At 56.5% G+C, this 19,704-nt stretch overlaps 1 protein-coding gene and 1 long non-coding RNA gene across 2 annotated transcripts; both read left to right on the forward strand.

Annotated features, from left to right (window-relative positions):
- Window positions 1-4,429: 4,429 nt before the first annotated feature.
- Window positions 4,430-7,437, forward strand: C4H1orf167 (chromosome 4 C1orf167 homolog; the record flags this gene model as incomplete). The annotated part of the gene is given in 3 exon segments (XM_057501923.1): window positions 4,430-5,054; window positions 5,057-5,179; window positions 5,182-7,437. Coding segments are annotated over 3 exon segments (981 nt in total), but the record flags the coding sequence as incomplete, so codon positions are not given.
- Window positions 7,438-9,138: 1,701 nt separating this feature from the next.
- On the forward strand, window positions 9,139-11,584 carry LOC130683305 (uncharacterized). Its single transcript, XR_008996894.1, has 3 exons — window positions 9,139-9,263; window positions 10,782-10,957; window positions 11,459-11,584. It is a non-coding gene; the product is annotated as an uncharacterized LOC130683305 (long non-coding RNA).
- The last annotated feature ends 8,120 nt before the right edge of the window (window positions 11,585-19,704 follow it).

Consider the following 19,704-nt stretch of genomic DNA (forward strand, 5'->3'; position numbering starts at 1 on the left):
TTTCTCATTTCTAAAACAAGGGACCTAATTCTCAGGGCCGTGGTGCAGGTAAAATAACAGCCGACATGCTCACCATGGTCCAGGCATCCGTGTGAGGGTGTCCAAGCCCCTATTACACGGCAGGGACTAGTCCAAACACAGCAGGGAATAAAGAGACAGTGGCTCAGAGTCCACTAGAGGGAGGAAAGCAACTCATTCCTTCTGTCTGGTAGGTGGAATAAGTCATGGAGAAAAATCAGGAAGGGAAAGAAGAGGGAGAGGGGAGGGCGCCTGTGCTGCCTGAGGCGGGACTTGAAGGGAACAGGGAGAAAGGGAGACAGAGTTCCAGGCAGAGGGAACAGCAAGTGCAAAGGCCCTGAGGCTGGGACCCCTCGCAGCATTTCTGAAGAAGAGCGAGGAGGCTGGTGTGTTTGGAGCAGGAAGAGAAGTAGGAGTGAGGTCAGTAAAGTAACCAGGGACCAGGTAGCAGAGGGCAAGGGTCAGCAAACTTTCTTAAAGGCCAGAGATTAAATACCTCAGGCTTTGTGGGCCATAGGGCCTCTGCTGCAACCGCTCTGCCTTTGTAAGGAGGAAGCTGCCATGAGATAGCAGCCCTGGACAAACTGTAGACAAGTAGCCCCAGCTGAGTTCCAATATAACTTCATTTACATGATCTAGGGCTTCATTACATGCTGATCTAGGGCTGCAGTTGTGGCTGAGTGGGCTCGGGGGGCTTTGGAGGTGTTCGAGTTGAATCAGGTCACGTTCTGATTTCAGTGTTCATAGGGACACTCTGGCCTCTGTGGGGAGTAGGCTGTCGGGTGTAGGGACCAGGGCAGAAGTGAGGAGTCCTGTTAGGAGGCAAGAAGTGATGGTCACTTGACCTGGGTGGTGGGGATGGAGGTGGTGAGTTGGGGTCACGTTCTGGATCTCTTTGGAGGAAGGCAGAACAGATGGGGTTCACATGCGGTGTGAGGGAATGGGGAGTCAGGGTGGCTCCAGGATTGTCCCCTGAGCCACCAGGAGGCTGGAGCCACCATTCCCAGAGGAGGGAAGATAGGAGTCAGCACCAGGAGTGTCTGAAGGAAGATCACCCGGGGTGAGGGCATCGGGGTGAGGCTGGGCCCTGGGGCCTCCATCACTAAGAGCCGGGGGCAGAGTAGGAACCAGCAGAGGAGATGGAAAAGGCTGGCAGGCAGGAGGGAGGGAAGGAAACCCGGGGCAAAAACAAACTCTGCCAGTGGAATAAAACAAAGCAGGAGGATGAGCACATTGCAAGGCTTTTGACCTGCAAGCTGGAAACTCCAGGCTGTAGCAGCAATGAGTTCTGAGTTGCTTACAGACTAAGGGGTTTTTATGGGACAGATGCAGAAGCATTTGGCTTTTTCAGCTGATTGGTTGCCCAGCAGTCTCCCTTCGTATTTGGGTCCAGGTAGCTGAGTCAGGGGAACAGGAAGTCCAGAGATGGCACGGACAGACTCGGCGTTTAGGGATTGGCTGGTGTCCTCTCCTGATTTCTGAGAAGAGCTGTACATTCCTGTAAGGGTAGGTTAAGTTTCTTCTTTGTGCCTGCATCGACTGGCTCCCTTTTGTCCTTGACATAAGTGACTCTGTTGTAGTTTGGTTCATCCTGGAGTCAGGGGAGCAAGGGCTCAAAGGGGGACCAGGTCATGTCCACAGTCCTGCTGCTGTTACCGCAAGGAAACTTGGGGCTGGGAACTGGCCAGGGCATCTCAGTGGTCACCCTGAGGAACGCAGCTTTGTGTGGGTGGTGGTAGGGGACCCTAGTTGCACTGCGGTCTGCAGAGCTGGAGGTAGGGGAGGAATTGGGGTTTGGTGTGTGGAGAAGGGGGCAAATGGCCTGGGGCCTGGAGGCCCAAGTGGTTTGGTTTGATTTGACTTGGTCTGGTGGTCTTGCTTTTTGTTTTTTAAAGATGGAAGAACTGTCCACCTGCTTAAGTGCTGCTGGGAATGGCCCAGTGAAGCAGGGGGAAGTGTTGATGACAGGGGAGGGGACGTCTGGAGCAGGGACACCCTGACACTTCATAGCCTGCCTCCCCAAGCTGCGTCCTGGTGCAGGGCTGAGTCCGCTATGGGGCCGTGGGGTCATGGGTGCTTTTCGTGATTCCCAGAGTGGCACGTCAGAGGCCAGGGGTGAGCCTTGGATCACGGATGGCTCCCAGATCAGGCTGGGGATGGGACCACATGGAATGGAGGAGAGGTGGGACCACACTATGGGCAGGAAGCTGGGGGGAATCAGGGGGAGCTTGAGGGATTTCCCTTCTGATGCCCTATTTTGTGAGTGAAATAGGGAGCTGGGTGTGTTGGAGGGCATGAGCAGAGAAGAGATGGCAGAGGTCTGAGGACAGAACTGGGGAATTAGCATCTAGGAGGGAGGGGACAGGGACTACGGTCTGACTGTCCAGCAGCCTTTTGCACCCACAGGAGACTGATGGTGGTAGATCTGGACCAAGGTCAGAGCGGCTGTAGGGAGAAAACCTCTTTAAGTCAGCCAGGGGCTGATGGTGTGCTGCGGGGGCGCCGACTGGGCTGGTGGCAGACTGTGCAGGGAGGACAAGAGACCAAGGGTGGCAGGGGCAAAGAATGGGGGTCCACGTGGGGGAATGATTGTTGGGATTGGGGCACTTGAGGGAGTGTTCTGGAAAGGTGGGGGTGGGCCCTGAAGCTGAAATTGTGGAGGGGATACAGTGACTTAGGATGCAAAGTCTAGGGGGACCGGGGAGCAGGTGGCTAAGGTGGGGCAAAGGGCAAGATGGTGGGAGGGGAGGAGGTCAAGGCCCCTCAGTGGGAGGGGTCAGCCACCTTTGACATCACTGTGGATTTAGACAGCTGTGTGATGGAGACAATGATGGTGAGCCAGGAGCTGAACTCTTCCAGGAATGAGGGGACATGACCTGGACTTCTTCAGCGTCTGCCTGGAGCTGAGGGCTGGCGTGCTTTAGAGCGGAGGGAGGCAGCCAGTGGGGGTGACCTTGGGGAGCAAAGAGCCCTACTGCTCCTCAGCGCCCTGGACAGGGCTGCCGGGAGGCAGGTCCACAGAGAGGCCTGTGGGCACTGATAGGAGCAGGCTCTGGACACACAAGAAAATCCCCAGGGAAAGGGGTGCTCTGGGGGGCAGGGAGGGAGCCCCAGGAGGCCAACCAGGACGTCTGGGGCTAGGTTCCAGGGAACCAGGGATGCTGGGCAGGGGTGGGCGCCAGGGCTGGGGGATGGCCTGGGGGAACCGGGGCGCCCTGTCCTCGCTCCTCAGAGCCCGTCCAGGCAAACCGGCCACGCCGCTGGCTGTGGTGCAGACCAAGGACGCTGCCGCCCTGGCTTTGCTCCGGAGCCCGTGGAGCTGAGACCTCGTGCCAGCCACAGGGAGCATGTGCCCCGCCGGCCTGCGGCACCCCTGAGGCCGGACAAGAGGCTTTGTGGATCTGGGTCAGAGGAGGCGGAACTCGGGCCCCTCTGGGTCCCAGCCCAGTGTCCTTAATCCCACAGATTAACTGTATAGGGCCTGCGGGGCCAAGGCATAGTCTTCCCGGCCTGGGGCCCAGGGGAGGGTCAGGAAGGCAGGAAGTGAGGTCAGGAAGAGGAGTGGGCCTGGCTGGGCCCCCTGGCTGAGAAGGGGACCCCATGGTCAGTCTGTGCCACAGGGAGTAGCTGAGGAACCTCCCAGCCCGGGCACCTGAGGCTTCAAGAAGGCCACAGAGCTGATCCAGCCAAGGGGGGAAGCAGCCCAAGAACAAAGCCAGATGCTGCTTCACTTGCTAGTTTCTCCTCATTCTAGCTGTGTGACCATGGGGCAAGTTGCTTGACCTCTCTGAGCTTTAGTTCCTATCTACAAGGGAGGCAACTTCTATGGCCACTCTACCTGGTAGTCCTCCCAGGCATTCCGCCAGCCCCCAGGAAGTCTTGCCTCCCGCTGTGAAATGGCCTTGGGGGTGGGGAGACTGGGGGGAAGGACGGGGCTCTGAGTCCCGCCCCACGCTCCCTAGAGCAGCTCACTGTTAGCTGTTTGGTACGCTGGGTCCTGCCCTCACCCCCAGCTGCTACCCTCCCCCTCCCCCCGTCTTTGCTCAAGTTGGAAATCAGAGTCTTGCCTGACCCTTCTCTTTCCTTCGCCCCCTCTTCTAAGCCTCCACCCTCCCTGCCCCCCCGGGTCCAGCCCATCACCTCTCACCTGGGACCCCCTCAGCAGCATCATAACTGTCTCCCTGCCTCCTTCTACCCTCCTCCCTGCCCCTGCCCTTTCCCTGCCTCATGCAGCCAGGCACCCAGGCAGACCCTTGCTCCGCTCTGCTCCAGGCCCCTCTGTCCCCCAGGGGAATCCTGGCTCCCTCCGGCCCAGGGCCTGGTCCCTTCCCTCTGCGTCCTGATTGGCCCCACCTGTCCCGCCCAAGCACTGACCACCAAGTCCTCCCCCAGGGCATGACTGTCTTTCCTCCATTTAGAGCAACAGAGATTCCTGAAGAACCTGCCTGTCAGCCTGGTCAGTGGACATGGCCGGTGGGTGCCTGTTTGCCAGGCCGAGAGGGGAGGGCCTGCTCTCACCCCCTCCCCAGGAGCAGTGCTGTGCCAGGAGCCCTGCCGAGTCCAGACCAACCTGGCCAGCCCTGGCCCTGGCCTGAACCTCACCCTGAAGGACATGAATGGCCGGCTGCTCAGCTCGGGTTTCTGGCAGCAGAGCAACCTGAAGACCCCGGCCAAGAGGCCCCGGGAGAAAGCCCGAGAGGTTGCTGCCCAGCAGAGTAACCTGAACATAAGAGAGACCAGCTTGGCCAGGGATGGAAGTCACACCAGCCCCAGCCTCTGCTCAGAGCTTCAGGAAAGCCTCTGGCCCCATCCGATGCACCAGGGAAGCCCCCTACCCCAAGGGCCCCTGGCTTACACATCCTCTAGACTGAGACAGTCCTGGCTGCTGGTCACAGATACGCCCTGCCCAGACTTCAAGCCCTCTGCATGCTTTGCCCCTCTTGACGGGCACACACAGCCAGGCCCCAGATCATGGTGTGGCCTGGAGAGCGGGGCCTCCAGGCTTGTGGGGGAGCCCCTCACCCTGGAGGACCTGGCAGGCCTGCCCAGAGCCAGGTGTGGGCCCCATCCCAAGCTGCTATCCACTGGCTGCTGGCCTCTGTGCAGCACCTGGAGCACCAGGTAGTCTGTCTTGGGTGGCAGGCATCCTGGGAACCCCCTGCCCTGTGCAGCAGGACCCCTGGACCAGCAATAGCCAGGCACTCACTGCCCACCCCCAACCCAGCCAGCTGGTACTTGCTTCCTGGCACAAGAGGAAGAAACACCCCCGAGGTGTTAGGGAAACTGTGGATTTCCCAGAGACACCAGGGGGCCGCGCTGGTCTGTCACATCCTCAGGCGAGCAGCAAGCCCACATGGCAGAGACCATTTCAGGGGTGCTTGTGGGGATTTCCTTGACCTGAGGCGAGGAGAGAACTGTTCCCCAGGGCCTATGTATGGCGGGGGCAGCGGGGGACCCCCAGCTCCCTCAAGGGGCAGGTAACAGGGAGGCCAGACTCTGCTCTTCAGCCTGCTCTAGTGCAGCCTGGGGTGTCCTACCTGGACAGCGAGGAGGGGCGGTGGCCCCGCAGGAGCAGGTCAGCAGGGAGGAAGAAAGGATGGCTTCCTGTCCCCAGACACAGCCCCAGCGAGGAGTGCCCTGCAGGTACGGGCCAGAGGAGGCTGGGGTGGGAGCTGGGTGGCTGCAGGGCCCCCGTTCCCTCCTCCCCAGAATTCTCACTGCAAGCTGGCCGTCACTACCCTGTCAGCCCTCTTCTCCCAGAAAGGGAGGCCTTGGACAGGCAGGTGTGGCGGGGGCGGTCCTGTCCTGCTTGCTTCTCACCCTGAGAACTGTGTCATGTCCTTTTGCTTTCTAAGAACAACGCCCGAAACATCGGGAGCCGGGAGCCCAGGAGAGCCAGGTGAGGCCTTACTCCTAGGACAGCACCTGTCGCATTTGCCTGGGTGAATGGGGACGAGGCCCTGATAGAGAGAAGGCTTTGATGGCAGATTCGTGCAGGATTTAGGGGAAACGTAAACTCCTTCACACTGTCCCTGCGGGGAAACAGGGGGCCTCTGGGCGCCAAGGACAGGAACATGGGGACTGCTTGGGATCTTAAACCTCTGCAGCTGCCCTGTGCTCGCTGCAGTCCGGCGGGGCGTGCTCTGGCCTCTCGGAGCTTTCCTGGCTGGGATCCCCTAGACTAGCCTCAGCAGCAGGACGTGCTTCCCATCTGCAGCTGGTCTGTCCTTCTGCACCCTCATCAAGGTCAGAAAGGTGATGGGGTGCCGAGCGCCCAGCTGCTCCCAGGGCTGAGGGGCCAGGCCCGCCCCTGACCAGCACTGGTCTGTCCCCAGCCAGCAGCAGCTGTCCAGATGTTTCAGAGCCTGACGGCACTTGACACTGGGGCAGCAGGCCGCATCAACGGCAGCAGTGCTGGGCTGCCAACTGGCGCTGCCCTGGGCACTTGACACTGGGGCAGCAGGCCGCATCAACGGCAGCAGTGCTGGGCTGCCAACTGGCGCTGCCCTGGGCACTGTGGCTCCGGGAGGCCCAGCTGGAGGTGGCATGGGGGCGACACACTCAGGCCCTGCTGGCCCCAGAGCTTCCAAAAGGTCAGCAGCCTCCAGGTTGGTCCATGGGGAGGGATGAAGTGCTGTTATGTCTAGACGGGAGGTTCTTCTAGGGCATGAATTTACCGCCTGAGTGATCAGCAGTAGAGCTGGTGGTAATCAGCCCAGATGCCTGAACCAGCTCTTCCTGAGTTCAAATCCTGCCTCTGCTACTTTTCTTTGTTCACACTTTCTCACTTTGTAGCCTTAGGCAAGTCACCTAACCTCTCTGTGCCTTGATCTCTAGCTCTAAAATGGGACAATAATAGTACATTCAGGGTTGTTGTGAGATTGAATTAATAAATATAAGCACCTCAGAACCCTGCCTAGCACATAACAAGCTCTCTACCATAGAAGTTGCTATTTTTTACTAGTGGTTTGTGTACCAGGCCTGGAAGGGCACGCCTGTGTTTCTCCCTCCTTGGGCAAGAAGGGCTCCAGGAGGGCCCAGCTCCAGGTCGCGCCTCCCAAGGAAAGCCCTGCCTCTTGGGCCCCATCTCTCCATTCATTTCTCCATTCCCAAAGAGGCAGGGCAGTCTAATGGTTACGACCCCAGGCTCTGGACTCTGACAGAATGTTTGACTCCTGCTCCTGCCCTTTTTTCTGGTGCCCCTCTCAGGGCACATTTGAGGCTGCACCCAGCATCCCTCTTGCCCTTCTCTACTGACCCAGTGGAGAAACCTGCCTTTGCAGCAGAAACAAGGGCAGCCCCATATCCAGGCTGGGCCAGGACCCCCATCCTCTGGGGGAGGCCAAGGCCGAGGCACCCCAGGAAGGAAGCCAGTGGAGGATCCCACCTGGAGAAACAGGTAGTCTGGGACAGCCCAGGCTGGCCAGTGTGGCCTGCGCAGTGCTGGTGGCCTTCCCTCACCCTCTTCCTGCCTCTGCGTCCCCCACTGCCCCTCCCCCCCACAGGAATGAGGATGGACAAAGATGCGTGCAAAGTGTCCATCACAGCATTATTTATACTTGTCAAAACTTCCCAGCAGCCTGAATGCCCAACAGGGAGCGAGAAAAGTAACATTTAACCGTGTGATAAACATTCGACAACTATTTGATACAAGACTTTAAAAATTCCTCCTTGTTCTTTTTTTCTTTGTTTTTCATTTCAATATCATTATTGGTGTTATTTCTATAACACAAATGGATGCTTGGTTTGAAAAAAACATTCAAAATAGTTGAAAGTTTCACCCTTCCTCCCACGTATCCTCCTTCCTGGATGTAGTTTTATGGGTATTTGCATAGAGGTTTTAATGATAGGGAAAAATGGTTATGATGGTATTAAATGGAAAGAAAAGAAGGATAAAAAATAGTAGCTAAAACATTTTTTTCTATGCATGTTAAACAATGCATAGAAAAAGGACCAGGAGGAAAAATACTAAAATATTGCACAACAGTATAAATTACAAATTACTACTACTAAACTGTTCACTTAAAAATGGTTAAGATTGTAAATCTCATGTTATGTGTGTTACTATTAAAAATAAAAATAAGTATTTCCTCAAAAAAAAATACTAAAATGCAAATAATACTTATTTCTGGAGCAGTGGGATTACAGTTGGCTATTTTCTTCTTCACCTCCTCAATTTTCCACTATAGCAATGCATTGTTTTTGTTCTTATTTTTAAATTAGGCAAATGCATCTAAAATAATTATTTAAATAATATCTATCTCAATATGTGTTTGTTGTAAAAATCCAAATAGTACTGAAGAGAACAGTGTGAAAGCAGGACCCCCGCCCCAAATCAATTATAGAATCAGGAATAAAATGAACTGTCTGGAAGGGAACAGGGGTGGCTCTGTGCCCCTTGCTCCTGTGGGTGGGCAGCACCTGCCTCAGGCCAGGGTGGGCAGGTTGGGACCATGCATTCTCCCGCGGCCCAGGCATCAGATTCTCTCTGAGCAGCTTCACTCTCAGTCCAGGAAGTCTGAGGCAGGGAGACGGGTGCCCGGCTGACTCCATCACATTCTAGGCCCAGACCAGATGGAGGAGACGGGCGAGTCCAGACCCAGCATGGCCTGCAACAACTCGTCGGTGAGCTGTGGGGCGCTGGGAAAGCAGGGGAGACGGAGCCGGTCAGGGCCCAAGCCCCCGCAGAGGGCAAGGGGTCCCAAGTGATCGTTTATTGAGCATCTACTCTGGCAACTACCCAGACTTGATCCCACTGAGCTTCACAGTGACCTAGGCAAGGCATTGTGCCCATTTTGCTGATGGGAAACTGAAGCACGGAGAAATTACATGGCCAACTCGAGGGCACACAGGATGAGAGGTGCACAGCCTGAATTTGTGTGCCATTGACGAGGGTACAGGCCCAGTAGAAGCTTGAGTGTCAGGTCCTTTAAACATCATTCACTCATGGGGAAACTGAGGCCCAGGAATGGGGAGTGACACAGCCTGGCATCCCAGGCTTCTCCTGTCCTGAACCTCCCCTCTGCCAACCCTTTTTTCTTGCTCCTTCCCTTTCCGGCCTTCCTCCTGGAGTGCCATCAGAGGCAGTGGGCCCGGCAGGAGAGGGAGGTCCGGGGAGAGGCTCTGAGGGCCACACTGAGGGCTCAGAGGATGTGGAGGCGCCGCCAGGCCTGGTGCCGTCATGCTGCACATGCAGCCTGCGTGGCCCCACTGGACATCCGGCCCCAGCGAGCCTGGCTCTGCAGGTAGGGGGAGTGGAAGGATGTGGGTGTGGGGAACCCCTGCCCTGAAGTGAGGGTGGGTTGCAGCTGGGAGATGCCCTTTAAATTGGTTCTGACTCCTTGTAGTATTGAAACAACGATGAAAATAAGGGAAAACAGCTGCTGTTTGCTGAGAGCCTAAGAAACTGCCCCGGGGCTGGGATTTGGTTATGAGCCAAGCTCAGTGCCAGCTCCGGCCTGCCCTCAAGGAAACCAAGGCCTGGGAGGGGGCGGAGGGGATGAGCCATCACAAAAGGCATTTGCAAATACTGCCCGAGCTGAGTGTTGCGAAGGGAAGGAACACAGATCATACATCTATGAGGTTTTTTTTCCCTTGTTTTGTTTTCCTTGTTTCTACTAACTTTTTATTATGAGGCATTTAAATCTTACACAAAAGTAAAAGAGGATATAAACCCCAGCTTCGAGAAGATCACCTCCTGAGAAAACCCATTTCATCTATACAACTATTTCCCCCTCCACATTATTTTAAGGCAAATCCCGTACATCATAGCATTCCATCCATAAATATTTCTATAGTATCTCTAAAGGTAAAGGTTCTTTTAAACAACATAACCACAATGCTGTGATCACACCTAAAAGATGAGCAATTCCTTAATATCAATGAATACCTGGTCAGCAAATTTCCAGTGTTTTACAAGAATGTATTTCGTTATAGCTTGTTTGAGGATTAAATAAGGTCCACCTGTTGTGACTGTCTGATAAGTCATTAAGTCTCTTTATGTTACGGCCTTCCCTCTATTCTTTTTTTCCTTGCAATTTATCCATTGAAGTGTTGCTTGTCCGGTAGTTTCCTAAGGTCTGCCTCTTTCTGATTGCATCCCCCTGGGGTAGTTTTCTATAAGAACTTTGAACAAACGAAGCTGACCTAGACCATGGTTCGGTGGAAGTGAGAAGAGTGTGTGGTTGACCAACAGAGAAAGCAGACAGGAGGGCACCAGGCAGACAACAGCATGTGCAAAGACCCTGCAATGGATGGAAAACTCAAAGCACTACGGTCGAGTTGGAGCCGTGTTAGCACGGGGTGTGGGCCCAGGCAGGTTTAAGATGATGTTGGAAAGGGATGTGGGGGGCCAGATCATACACAGTCTTGCAGATTGTGGGGAGGAGTTGAAATTTTATCATAACAACAGCAAGAGGACTGCCACTGGGAGATCTCAGTGGGGGAGTAAGATGATTTGATTTGAGATTTGAAAAAAGGAAATCACTCTGTAACTGAGGACGAACTGGCTGGGGGAAGGGCCAAGAGTGGGTGCCGGAGGCCAGGTGGGAGGCTGCTGAGGCCATCCAGGCACCCAGAGGTGATGGTGTCGTGGCCTGAGCAGGTGGCATGCCATCCTTACTGCAGCCCCATTTTACACATGAGAAAACCGAGGCTCCAAGAGGGGAAGTCGCCTGCCCAAGGACTCAGTGGTGTGTCTGGCATGAGGCAGGCGGCTGGGGCTGCAGTTGCTTCTGTAGCACTAGCCCTTTCGGTCCTCCCAGGTGTTTGGGGGCCTGGCAGCAGTTTGTGCGAAGAGGGGCCCTGCACCGGGACCACCTGGCTGACCACCGGGCAGGGACCCTGAAGATATGCCTGCAACAGTGGGTGCGGATGAAGCAGCTCCGGGCCTCCAATAGGGCAAAGGAGACCTAGCTGTCCCTCCCCTGGCAGAGGGGAGGTGAGTGGGTGTTGGGCTGTGGGGCTCCCCGTCCCGCCCACCCCAGCAAATGGTGCCCCTCAGGCTCCTGCAGTGGGCCCCACCTGAATTGTGATGGGAGGCGATGGATTGGAAGCTTTCTAGGGTTACAGGCTGATTGGCCTGGGAGGGTCTGGGGAGGATCCCTGGAGCAGGCAGGCCTTGGCTGGGCCCCATCCTTACCCCCATTTGTGAGATTCTCGAGGCAAGAGACTTCGTGCCGTCTTCCACCCAGAAGGGATATGGTCCCTGCTTCTGGGAAGCTCCTGGTCTGTGGGGGACATGCAGCCCCTGCCCCCAAAACCTGATGGGGAAGATGGAGTCTTTGACATGACCTGGAGGAGAGGGTTTGGAGGCTGTGGGAGGGGGCAGTACCTGCTTGGGGAGAGGCCCCAAGCGGCCCTGAGGCAGCAGCCACCAGTGGCTTTAAGCAGAGGGAAGCCACTGCGGATGTTGCCGATTTATTCCTTGATTGCTTCTCAGGGAATGTGGCCACCTGCAGCTCAGCTCCTGGGGCAGCCACAGCCCAGGACCAGCGGCTGCCCTGGGAGCAAGGCCTCCGGGCACTGCTGCTCTGGAGGACGCGGATGTCCCAGCACCCGCAGGCTGAGGAGGTGGCCATGAGTGTGACCTGGGGTTAGGCCTGTAGGCGTGGGGGCACAGGGTGCACTGGGAGGGGTGTCCTGTAGGCCTGGGGACACAGGGTACACAGGAGGGGTGTCCCGTAGGCAGTGGGTCATGCCCTGCTCCTCCATGTGGCCCCAGCAGGTAAGGGGCCAGGGGCGATGGTGCAGGGGCACTGAGACAGTGATTGAGCAGAGAGCCGTGGCAGCCGTGGGCGGCCGGGGCCCAGACACAGAGCTCTACCCAGATGGCTGGAACCACCAGGAGGCTGGTTTCATGCTCGTCTCCCTCCCGGGAATCTGGAACCACCGCTTGCCCATCTCCTCCCTGGGTGGGAGCCTCCTGGTGGCAGGAACCATGTCTCCCAGCACCTTGCAGATGCCTGGCATGGCACAGGCTCAGGGTAGATACTATAAATGAAGAAGTGAAGGAGTCACCTATCCCTCTGTCCCCATCTGCCTCACTATACAGCTAGAGAAACTGAGGCTCAGAGGGACTGAGCAGCTTGCTCTAAATCACGCTCTGAGTCAGCAGCAAGAAGGTCCCCGTAATGAGAGCTTCCTGCTGTTGCCTTCACACAAGCCTCCCTGCTGGGATTCAGAGCCCAGGCCGCCGGCTGTGGGCGAGGGGAGGGGCTGGTGAGGGATGTCAGGAGGCATAGGCAGGGTTAAGAATTCTGTCCTTGAAAGCCACATACTTGCATCCATCATCCCACACCCACCTGGTCCACTTGGACCCTCAGTCTCTTTAATCGCACCCCCGGAGCTCCAGGGAAAGTCGGTTCACCGTGATCCTTGAGAACGCAGCCGTCGCACTCCCGGTTCATCCTCTGGCCTTTGGGCGTCGGAACACAGCTGGTTCTTCTCGCAGCAAGCCCGGGCTGCCCTATGGACGGAAAGGACTGTTTGGGTCCCAGGTCTTCTGCTGTTTGGAGTTTGGGGAAATCACTTTCTGCCAGATATCAGCCTATCTTTATAACTGAGCAGAAGCAGAAGAACTGGTGTGGCTTTACATGTGGTCTCTTGCTGGGGTCCTTGGGCCTGGGGACCAGCCCCAGCCCTCATCAGCTGTGTGGCCCCCACCCACCCAGGGAATGTGACAGGGATCAGCCAGGTGATACAGGTAGAACAGTGGTCTCGGCCTTAGCTGATCACAGGTCACTCTGGGAGCTTTGGAAAAGTCTGGCAGCCCAGGCCACCCAGACCATTAAATCAGAATCTCTGGGCATGCGATCCCAGGGGGCATGGGTATTTCTTAGAGCCCCCAGTGGTCCCAGTGTGTGGCCAGTTTGGGAGGCAGTGCTCCAGCCTGTGTTTGGCATGAGGTGGCACCCTCCCAGCTCTGCTCTCTTTCCTGCCCCTTCCTCCGGCTCCTTCTTCTGGGGTGTGCCTGAGAGGGTGGACTTGAGGGTGAGGGATCCGGGCACCCCATCAGACAGTGCCAGGACCACCTCCACCACACAGCGGCCGGGAGGGGAAGCCTGGCCGGGCCACAGCACACCCTGCAGCTCACTGGAGCAGGAGAGGGCTAGGCGTACGGATGCCCGGGGGGCAGGCAGGAGGAGGGGGCCCAGGGAATCCAGAGCTCCACACCTCCTTCCCCGGGCCTCCAGCAGCATCCCCTGGGGGTCTGCATCCCAGAGGGCTCCCACCTCATGCCCAGTGAGTTGGTCCCAGACTCAGACCCTCTCACTCCTCCTACCCTACCACACTGCCCTGCGGGCTTATCTTTTTTCTCAGAGATTCACAGCTGGGGCTCATTCATTTATTCATTCATACCACAATGCTTAAGAGTCATTCTGCCTGGGTTACAAGCTGTCCTTGTCCCTATTTCCTGATTTGTGTGCTCCAGTGGAAATCAACAAGGTCGGGGCAAGTAATCCCAGCAGAGTGCCTGGCACATAGTAAACACTCGGTTCATAGCAATGTTTATCACTAGTGGCTGAGCACAGGACTTGACATTGAGGTCCCATATTATCCCCACCACCTGTCACTGTGATCCTCGGAGTAGCATTTGAGATGTTCAGCCCCCATCAACCCACCCTCTCCCGTGATGGAAACAGGAGTAACCTCAAGCCCCTTTCTGCGGCAAGGGGAGGGGAGGGTCGGGCTGGCCTGGGGTGGCAGTGACCACCCTCAGGGCAGACATTCCCCTTCCCAGCATCCTTCCAGGCTGCAGAGGGGCTGAGAGAGAGCAGGCTGCCTACTGGGCCTGAGGTTGGAGCTGCAGGGCTGCACTGGGCTTGTGGCGGCAGCGGCGGGTGCAGTGTTACGAGGCGAAGCAGTGGGCTCAGGGCAATGGCGGAGACTGGTGCGAGGTGCCCTGCGCCACTGGTACTCCTGCTGGCAGAGTGAGTCAGGGACTGGGTCAGGGGCACTGAGGGTGAGGGGTGGCCAGGGTCCTTCGGGGAGACCCAGATTCTGTGTCCTCCAGCACACAGTCCAGTGATGGTGTCCCCACAGGACAGAGCCCAGGCTGGGGAGGCAGGGCAGAACCTGGGGGTGTGGACACTGTGGTCTTGGGCTCACATCCCTGCTCTTCCATTCTCTGGGTGTGTGGGCCTTAAATGAGCGACTTAACCTCTCTGAGTCTCAGCTTGCTCATCTGTAAAATGGGGCTCAGCAGTTCCCCCAACATAGGGTGATTGTGTGGTTTCTGCGAGACCATCCATGCAAAGTGCTTGGCTCAGAACCAGCTCCCAGGAGACTTACCACCATTAGCATTTTCACCTTCATCTTCATCTCTCACGGCTGGCCTTCAGGAGTCAGGGGTCTCAGCACTGAGTCGGGGCACCCTCGGAGCCCAGTTGGCAGTGGGGATTCTTGGGCACCGTTTTAGAGGCTTCCCGCTACGCTGACCTACTGCGTCAGTGGGCTGGTGGGTGGGAACTTGGGTGTCCTAGGAAGTTCCTCCAGCCCGACTGTCACCAAGGAATGCTGGCCCAGTATTGCCAGACATCGTAGTTTTGAAAGAAAAACTGGAAATCTAGATTTTAAGGTGAATTCTCCTGATTCCTAAACATCATCAAGAAAGTTAAAAACAAAAATGCCTCTATGGGTTGGGTTGGCCTAGCCACCAGTAGGCTACCTGGAATCAAAGCATTTTAACCCAGACAGTTAAGGGGGCCTCCTCTGTTCCCACTTGGGTAGAGGGCAAAGGGCTGGCTGAGCAGGGGTCCATGGTTACCCAGAGCCCAGGCATGAGTCTGGAATGAGTACTCAGTGGCATTTCAGCATCTCTGTGGCCACGGGGCAGCAGTTCCTGCAGGATAAGTACCGGTGGTGGGTATAGGCCCTCCTCCAGGGCTGGCCGAGAGCTGTGTCCCAAGGCTGGCAGCAGGCAGCAGCTCACCAAAGACATACAGTGGTCAGGGCAGAGCAGCTCCTACTGCAGAGGCGGGTGGACCTGGGGTGGGAGGGAGAAGGTCATCACCGCTCTGGGAAAACCAGGGGATAGGATGCTGGATTGCCACCATAGGCCTGGGACCTGGGAAATGGGGGGCAGGAAAGGACGCCCAGCCTGGAGCTACAGTCATGACCTTTCCATTATCTGCTTTGTTTGGGAGGTGAGGATGACAAGCCCCTGAGCCCACACAATGCCCTGACAGGCCCCAGGTCTCCACCTCCCGGCCATGTCGGACCTTTGGTTTAGAGGGTACAGGAAAGATGGGGAAAATCAGCTCCTCAAATAGCCACCGCCCATGGATCCAACACCACGTGTTTTGAGGAGTCTGTGCAGTTGCTAGAAGTAGAAAGTGCAATCTCAAACAGAGATGTTCTAGTAAAACCTGGATGCAGTTTGCTGACGCACATTCAGAAGCAGAGGGCAGTGCCGACGCTTCCTCCCACCGTGCGGTGAGTTACAAGTCCGCAAACGTTCTCAGCGTCCCCACAGGGGCAAGGGACCACTGACAGCCTTTGCACCTGAACAGTGAAAACATTTTCTTGGCCCCTGGGGAGTGGGGGACCGTGTTCCCCTCAGCAACCTCCTGCCCCAGAGTGGCTCGTGAGGGGAGGCAGGCACCAGCAAGTCCCCAGCGGAACTGGGACTTGAACCCACACCCTCCCTGGGAGCATCTGCCCTCCTGAGCCCGGGTCTGCTTGCACTGAGGCCCCTTAATGAAAGTCAGGGCTTTCGGCTGTTACACTTCGGGCCCTATGTTGTTGTTTTTTTTAAGGCACAGGGTGGTGTATGCAAAACTATGTATAACTTATATTTTGTGGGGAATTTTTGGGTAAATGTTGAATAAACGTGACTTTGACTCTGAGAGAGCTAGAAAGGCCCCTCCTCTGCTCCTGTTTCATAGCTGCTTCCAGGCCTGGTGTGGAGTCATGAGAGACCCAGGGGTGTTCCTGGCCAAGCAAGACTCCCAGGATGGCCTGAGGACAAGGGCGTGGGGAGTCACATTCTTCATGAGGAGGGGAGCACAGGCAGCGGAAGCCAGGGCAAGGGAACAGTACATGGCCCGGGCCTCCACTGTCCACCGGAAAAGCTGTGTGCAGCGGGGCTGGGCAGACAGGCAGCCGAGGAGGGTCTGGACTCAGCAGGCCTTTGTAGCACGGCGAGTAGTCTTGGGCCAACGCTGCGAGACGCACCAGCTGTCAGAAGAGAGAGCTTGTGCCTGGGCCCGGATGGCCCTGTGCTGGGTGCTGCGGGCGTGTAAGTCCCACTACACCAGGTCAGCCAGGCTCACGCTACCCAGAAGCTAAGTGCCACGTGGGTGCTCACGGCCTGAGGGCAGCCACACACTGTGCTTCCAGCCGGAGCCTCCAGCGCGTTTGGGGCAGCGATAGGGGTACTGGTGGCTGCCGGCCGATGCCAGAGCTCAGGAGGTTGAGGGTAATGGGGAGAAGCGATCCTGGTCACTGCAGCCCACATCTGTACTTTCCAGCTATAGGACTCCTCTCTGGGCTGTAACTTTGAAGTCTAACCCGGAGCCCCTGGTTATTAGAGTTGTAGCTGTGGGCTCAGGTCAAAGGAGGACAGCAGGCCTGCCTTGCATGGTGGCCCCAGGGACTAGAGTTAACACGTGAAAACATACCACTCCAGCCAAAAACACAGCCGGTGCTCAAACGAGCACCAATGTTCTTGTGAGGGAAGGGGAGGCACGGTGTCATTGGCAGGACTGCCTCCCTGTCCCCTAGACAGGATGCTTGTGTGATATTCTGTTGCTCTCCAGGCCCGTTTGAACCAGATTTCTCCAGGAAAGGGATGGGGGGAGGAGGAGCAGAGCTTTGCCTGGAGGTCCCCTTCCTGCAGGGCGCAGGCTTGGGCTGGAGAGGGCTCCCTACAGCTGCCGTAGATATGGGCTCCTCCCTCTCCCCCGGGGTCCTAGAGGCCTGGGCCCAGTCAGCAGCCCAGGGTCGTGTCCAGCAAGCCGCCATCGCCCAGTTCCAGTGGACTGGTGTCAGGTGCCCCTTGCGGACTTGCTGGGCCCAGAGGCAGACAGCGTCGCTCAGCATGCAGCTGGAACCACAAGTCGAGGCCCAGGGTCCACCTCAGACACCAGCCCAGGCTGGCCAACAGAGCTGTGCACGCTTCTGCCCAGAAAAGCAGTACGGCTGGGCCCAGGGAGTGTCATATATGTCACCCTACAGCCTAGGATCAAGATAGGTACACGTGGCCAGGAGGAGTTGTCATTTTTTTTTCTTATTGGAGAAATGAAACATACTCACTACAGAAAAACCAGAAAATGCAAATGAAAAAAATTTTCCTAAATCTCTCTGCCCAAAACCACCAGTCCCTCTCCAGACCTATAACAGTTCTGACACCAGCAAATGGTGACAAGAGCTTGATGGCCTAGCAGCAGGGAAGAGACCACAGGAAAGCCAGGCACAAGAAATGACACTGCAGGGCAGCCTAGGGACATGTGAGACAGCTCCAGTTGCCGGCAGGCTCTGTAGTGTCCCTAAAGGTGAACTGGCATTATCAAGAACCCTATTTCAGAATGCCAGGGAGTATATAGCAGATCTAGAAAGATTCTAAAATACTTTTTTTTTTAGAAACAGAATTGAGAGAGACTAACTCCCATTATTTGCAGAATCCACCGATTCACATATGTGGGGGTATGGCAACAGCGGGCTCTGTGTTTTATTTCTAGATGTGTGTCACATGATAATTTTATTTCCAGAGTATGTTTATAAATATTTTCATTCCATTCTTGCCAGCAAAAGCAGGCAGGGATCCCATTTACTGATGGAGAAACTGAGGCTCATAGAAGCCAAAAGTAAATGCCGGGAATGATAACTAGGGTGCTTAGTTCCAGCCGCCTCTCTACCCCAGGAGCATACGAGCCCAGGCAGCTCTCAACCTATTGACGTGAGCAGGTACTATGCCATCTCATGGTGGCACACAGTCCATCTGGGAACCCCTGGTATGTAGAGCGTTGTAGCTGTGGGCTCAGGCTCCAAAGTCACACCACTCCCTGGAGGGGGCCCCAGGCAAGTAATTTAAGTTTGTAAAGCTTCCATGGGGAGAGTAATACTGCCCTACAGGCTGTGCCTGGTACACATTAGGTGCTCCCCGAGGGGTAACTGTTGCTGGTCCATCCCTCTGAGTTCTCCAACCATGTGGGAAGATGTGGAAGAGACAGTGGGGTATGCTGATGGCCATAGTACTATTGGGCACCCTTTCTGACAACGCTGGGAGCCTCAGGGCTCACAAGAGAACAGGGTGCAACAGGAACCATCCTACTCATGCACAAATAGGAAGGCCCGCAACTAGGCAGGGGCAGGGCAGGGCACGAAAGGAACCTGCCAGGTCACTTGGACCCCAGGAGATCCATGCCCACTGGGCTCAGGTTTTCCTCTCTGACTGTTCCCCAGACCCACAGCTGCACAGGACCCGTGCTGCCCAGCCCAACCCAGCACCACAGCCTCTGTGCACAGAGGAAGCGAGGAGAAATGTCGTGGGCTCAGACCAAGATCTGCACCTGGAAACCGACATCTGAGGTGCAGGGGCGGGCACGGCAGCCCTCGCCCTCATGGGCCTCGAATCAGCTTGCAGCTCCTTGGCAAATCCGTTTTGTATATTTACTCTGTTCTCCCCACCGCTTTCCTGTTCTGAGTTATTTCAGCCATTCTGAGAAAACAGTTGACGTTTTCTCCTGCTCTGTTGGCTATTTTTCTTTGGGCAGTAGCTCAGGGCCCCCGAAGACTTGGGCAGACGCAGCAGAGATGGGTGCACAATGCCTCACACCTGAGGTTGTCCACCCCTCCTCACTGTGCTCAGCTTCCTGGAGCAGACCAAGGGAAAGTTCGCTCCTGAACCAACGTGTTAATCTTTTCTGACTCACCCCCTTTCCAGGCAACAGGGAGTCTCCCCCCTGCCATGCCTTCCAGGCCCAGCTGTGGCCTGGACACACCAGTTGGGCCCATGGCCCACCCCCTACAGGGCCACAACTCTGAAACCAGAGCCCTGAAGGGCAGAGGCCCAGGCGGAGAAGATGCCCCTGTGGGTGAGGGCAGTTGCCCACATACGGGGAGTGGGTGGAGTTGGGGGAAGGGCCAAGGGGCTTAACTGAGCCCTGCCAGAGCTGGGCCCTCTCTGGCCAATGCTCGTTTCTGCTGGGTCCTGGGGGAGCAGGCCCAGGCCTGAGGCTCTGCCCTTTCTCCGGGACATGAAGGGTACACATGGTGCTCTTGGCCATCAGGGCTACACTCCCCAGGAGGAAATACCTGCAATGCTGGTGCCTTGAGACACTGCATCACAGGCTCCAAGGTTCCCAGCAGGCCAGGCACCTGGCCACAACCTGGCAGTGCTTGGTAGATGCTCAGGGAGCACAGCAGCTGGGGCTGATGCTGGTGAGTGGGGTGCCCCTCTCCAGCCTCACGCTGATCTCCCATCTCATCCCAAACTGCTAGCAATGGAGTCTCAAAGTATGGGCTTTGTACCTAGCAAGTCCGAAGCCTTGGGGGTGAGGCCCAGGAATCTGCATTGTCAACACCATGCCACCCCCCTTTGTCACGCCCCTTCACCTTGGTGCCACAGCGCTGCAGGGGGAAGAGGCAGCAGAGGGAAGTTTAGGTGCTGGAGGTGGCAGTGGGCCCAGCCTGGGGCTTTCCTGCCAAACTGTCCCCACAGCTCAGGCAGTGGCACCTGAATGG

This window comes from Manis pentadactyla, chromosome 4, assembly GCF_030020395.1.
Source record: "Manis pentadactyla isolate mManPen7 chromosome 4, mManPen7.hap1, whole genome shotgun sequence".
In the NCBI taxonomy this organism is placed as follows: domain Eukaryota; kingdom Metazoa; phylum Chordata; class Mammalia; order Pholidota; family Manidae; genus Manis; species Manis pentadactyla.